The 3,877-nt window shown below is 60.8% G+C and overlaps 1 protein-coding gene across 1 annotated transcript; it reads left to right on the forward strand.

The window, feature by feature from the left end:
- The first annotated feature begins 928 nt into the window (after window positions 1-928).
- On the forward strand, window positions 929-2,834 carry LOC100277263 (uncharacterized). Its single transcript, NM_001150882.2, has 2 exons — window positions 929-1,699; window positions 1,901-2,834. The coding sequence occupies exons 1-2, from the start codon at window positions 1,247-1,249 to the stop codon at window positions 2,666-2,668; spliced, it is 1,221 nt and encodes a 406-aa protein (NP_001144354.2). The 5' UTR covers window positions 929-1,246; the 3' UTR covers window positions 2,669-2,834.
- Window positions 2,835-3,877: the final 1,043 nt, after the last annotated feature.

Raw genomic sequence — 3,877 nt, forward strand, 5'->3', positions numbered from 1 at the left:
TCTGCTAAACAATCTTTGGCAGGGAGCAATGAGTCGGGCACGCAAGGAGGAGAGCCAACACGCCCTGCTTTTTTTTTTTTTGCTTTCTTCTCTGACGACGCCACGCCGCGTTCCTTTCGTGTCGCGTCGCTGCTCTTCCGGACGAATGGTTGCGCCCAATCCACGCGGTTCCTGCCGTTACGCACGCACGCACGTAGATCTATCTACTAGTCCAGTCCAGCCCATTTCAAACAGCAGCTCGGTGACTTCGCTGTGTGTGCTCCATATGGTGGCACAGACCGTGCCAACCTCGGGGTTAACGTCCGCCTCCTGCCGAACTGAGATCGCCGGCCGGATGGGGCCCAACCAGGCGACGCGCCTTCCGTGATGGCTACTTGGATCCAATCTGATGTCAGGACGCCCGGTCAGGCGCCGGTTCCTTGCCGTCGCAGTTGCCTCCCTCTCTCTCTCTCTCTCTCTCGTTACGCTATGGCTGGTAAAGGCCGACCACGAGCAGAAGGCATCTTCTCCGCCGCCCGCCGCCACCGTCAATCTCGCCAAGCTCCCACCGGACAAACATCCCGCCTCTGAAACCGAGCATGGCGAGCACTCCCGAACCACAACTAATACCCGATGTTCTTCTTATCGATGGGCGCGCACGCACGTCGACCGCTGTCTGTCGCATTTGTTTTATATCCTCCTGCATCAGTAGTGGTACAGCAAAACGCGTATTATATGGTGGGATAATCTGTTTCAGATCTGCAGGGGGGCACGACCCGGGCACTCGTCAAAGACAGCTCAATTTTTACAGCTCGGCAGCAGGGCAAGCAGCGGGCGATGACCCCCCCCCCCCCCCCCCCCCCCCCCCCTCTCCCAAAACAGAGGTCAAGCGGGAGGGCATTTTCTTAATGACGGGGGCTTACGCGATTAATATTGACAGGGACAGACATGTTCTCTTGCGAGACCCACTTGGCAGTATTATTGAAACCGGCCGCGCACCTACTCCCTGCCTTCACGCGGCCACCGGCTTATTCAAGAGCACCAAAAGGGGTTTCGGCATGGATGGATAGCACACAGCGAGCGAGCGAGAGCGGTGAGCCCGGCCACCAGCGCCGGAGGCCGTCGTCGTCTTACTAGCCGACGCTCGACTTGGGCATGAATTGCTAGCCGCGCGGGTGAGAGATTGCTAGGTAGCCAGCTAGGTACGGTGTGGGGAGTTGAATCGGAGGTCTGCCGCTCGAGGCGGCGGCGGCAGAAGGCCGGTAGGATGAAGAAGCTCCACTGGCTGGTGCGGTTCCTGTTCGGGCCGGTGCCGGTCTACTTCTCGGCGCTGGCCATCCTCATCGTGCTCACCAACGCGCAGTACTTCGGGCTGGTGGGCGTCGGCGTGGCGCCGCGCACCGCGAAGCTGGCCTCCTCGGCGCCCGTGGTCAGCGTCATGAAGTACTGCGACATCTTCCGCGGCGAGTGGGTGCCGGACGCGGAGGCGCCCTACTACAACCACAAGACGTGCCACATGATCCAGGAGCACCAGAACTGCCTCAAGTACGGCCGCCCCGACCTGGGCTTCCTCAAGTGGCGGTGGCGGCCCTCCGGATGCGAGCTGCCGCGCTTCGACCCGCTGCAGTTCCTGCAGTTCGCCCGCGGGAAGTCGCTGGCCTTCGTCGGGGACTCGCTGGCGCGGAACCACATGCAGTCGCTGCTCTGCCTCCTGTCCCAGGTCCGTTGGTTACTTCGTTTATGTGCTCGGCTGCTCCTGAGTGATGATGATGACAACGGCCTGCTCTGCCGCCGAGACGCATCAGACTTTGCGCAGCTGAAGCTTCCACTTCCACACTACACCACACCACCAGAGCAGAGACAGCCACATGCAAGCAGCGAACTGACCTCGCGACCACTGTGTCTCCATGGCTGGCTGCAGGTGGCGTATCCCAAGGACCTGTCGGCGAACCCGTCGGACCAGAACAAGGTGTACCACTACCGGGCGTACAACTTCACCATCAGCATGTTCTGGTCGCCGTTCCTGGTGCGCGCCCGGGAGCCCGACCACGACGGCCCCGCGCACACGGGCCACTGGAGCCTCTACCTGGACGAGCCCGACGACAAGTGGGTGTCCCAGATGCCCCGCTTCGACTACGTGCTGGTGTCGGCGGCCAACTGGTTCTCCCGCCCCTCCCTCTTCTACGAGCGGCGGCGCCTCGTCGGGTGCAGCTTCTGCAGCCGCCAGTACGGCGTGCCCGACCTGACGCTCTACTACTCGCAGCGCCGCGCGTGGCGCGTGGCGCTGCGCGCCATCAACGACCTGGAGCGCCTGCGAGGGCGCGTCATCGTGCGCATGCTCTCCCCGATGTCGCACTTCGAGAACGGGACCTGGGACCACGGCGGCGACTGCAGGCGCACGCAGCCGCTGCGGGCGAACCAGACCGCCATGGAGGGCCGCGACCTGCACTTCTACACCGCGCAGATGGAGGAGTTCCGCGCCGCGGAGAAGGCCGCCGCCGAGAAGGGGCGGCGCCTGATGCTCATGGACGCCACGGCGGCGATGCTGATGCGGCCCGACGGCCACCCCAGCCGCTACGGGCACTGGCCCAACGAGAAGGTGCAGCTCTACAACGACTGCATCCACTGGTGCCTCCCGGGACCCATCGACATCTGGAACGACATGCTCTTCCAGATGCTCCTCGCCTAGCAGCAAGCAGCAAAGATTAAAAAAAAAACTCAGCAATTCGGTCGCCGGTAACCGTGCACAGATTGGCCTTCTTTTTTTTGCCTTGTTTCGTTTTTTTAAAAAAAGAAGAAAATGGTGCAATTTTGACAAGCAAGGATTCGAAATTCGCCGGTAACCCTCCGAGATCATCCGTTCCCTCCTCTGCTTGTTCTGTGGTGTCGAAATTGCTCCCTGTCTGTCGGTCGGCGCCGTGGAAAGGGGCAAAGCAAACAACCAAAAGGGGGCCGCTCGCAGTCGCAGCGGTGGTGCCTTTGATTCTGTTGTAGAGTAGTATATGACTGGCGCACGCAAGCTGTCGAAAAAAAAAGGTCACGGCCGTCCTCTGATCTTCGAACCGAATTGAAATGAAAGTTTACTCCCGCGCCGCGCGTATCGTGTTCCGGTCACTGCCATCGTTGGTTGCAGTTCGAAATGGTGTGTCGCGTCGCGTCCGGCCGGACTCTCGAGGACCGGCGGTGGATGGTGGTCGGTGGATCGCACTGATGGCGGCCGGGGCCGGGCCAAAGGAAAAGCGGTGGGTGCGCGCACCGCAAGACCGGAAAAAGAGTAGCCGGCCGGCACGCGCTTTGTCGGGGAGCGGGGCCGGCGACCCGTGGAGGTCATAGAATTCCGTCGAAACAGATTACAACCCTTGGAGAATTTAAGATACAGGCAAGTTATCAAATACTAAAGCACATTACATTGTTTGAATCTGGATTTTTAAAATGCCTGGGAACCGAACGGTGAAGAGAGTGTGCAGCAGGGGTTGGTGTGCGTGTGGTTATTACTGGTTGTACCAGTGATGGGTGACGCTCACTGCGCACACAGGCACGGGCCACAGGCCAGGCAGCGCTGCTGCCTACTGAGCTGCTGGCCTCTAGGCTCTGGCTTTCTGGTGGTGTGTAGTGTACTGCGGCGTTCTAGAATCGGCCCGGCGCAGGAGAACCCCGCGCACGCATCGCGAGGAGCCGAGGACCGTCCCCTGGGCCCTGCATCCGTGCATGTCCGGGTCCATCTCTGCCAGCCGACGTGGCTGCTCTCCGAAATCAAACTGGGTCGAGCTGAGCATCGTTGTCACGCTCACGCCTCAATTCCTTGCAGGGTGTACTCCCTTCGGTGTAGTAAAAGAAGTCATCCTGCGCGTGACCGAGCGTGCACAAAAAGAAGTCATAGCGCGCGTGGGTCTGGGAT

The sequence above is a fragment of the Zea mays genome, chromosome 3, assembly GCF_902167145.1.
Source record: "Zea mays cultivar B73 chromosome 3, Zm-B73-REFERENCE-NAM-5.0, whole genome shotgun sequence".
In the NCBI taxonomy this organism is placed as follows: Eukaryota; Viridiplantae; Streptophyta; class Magnoliopsida; order Poales; family Poaceae; genus Zea; species Zea mays.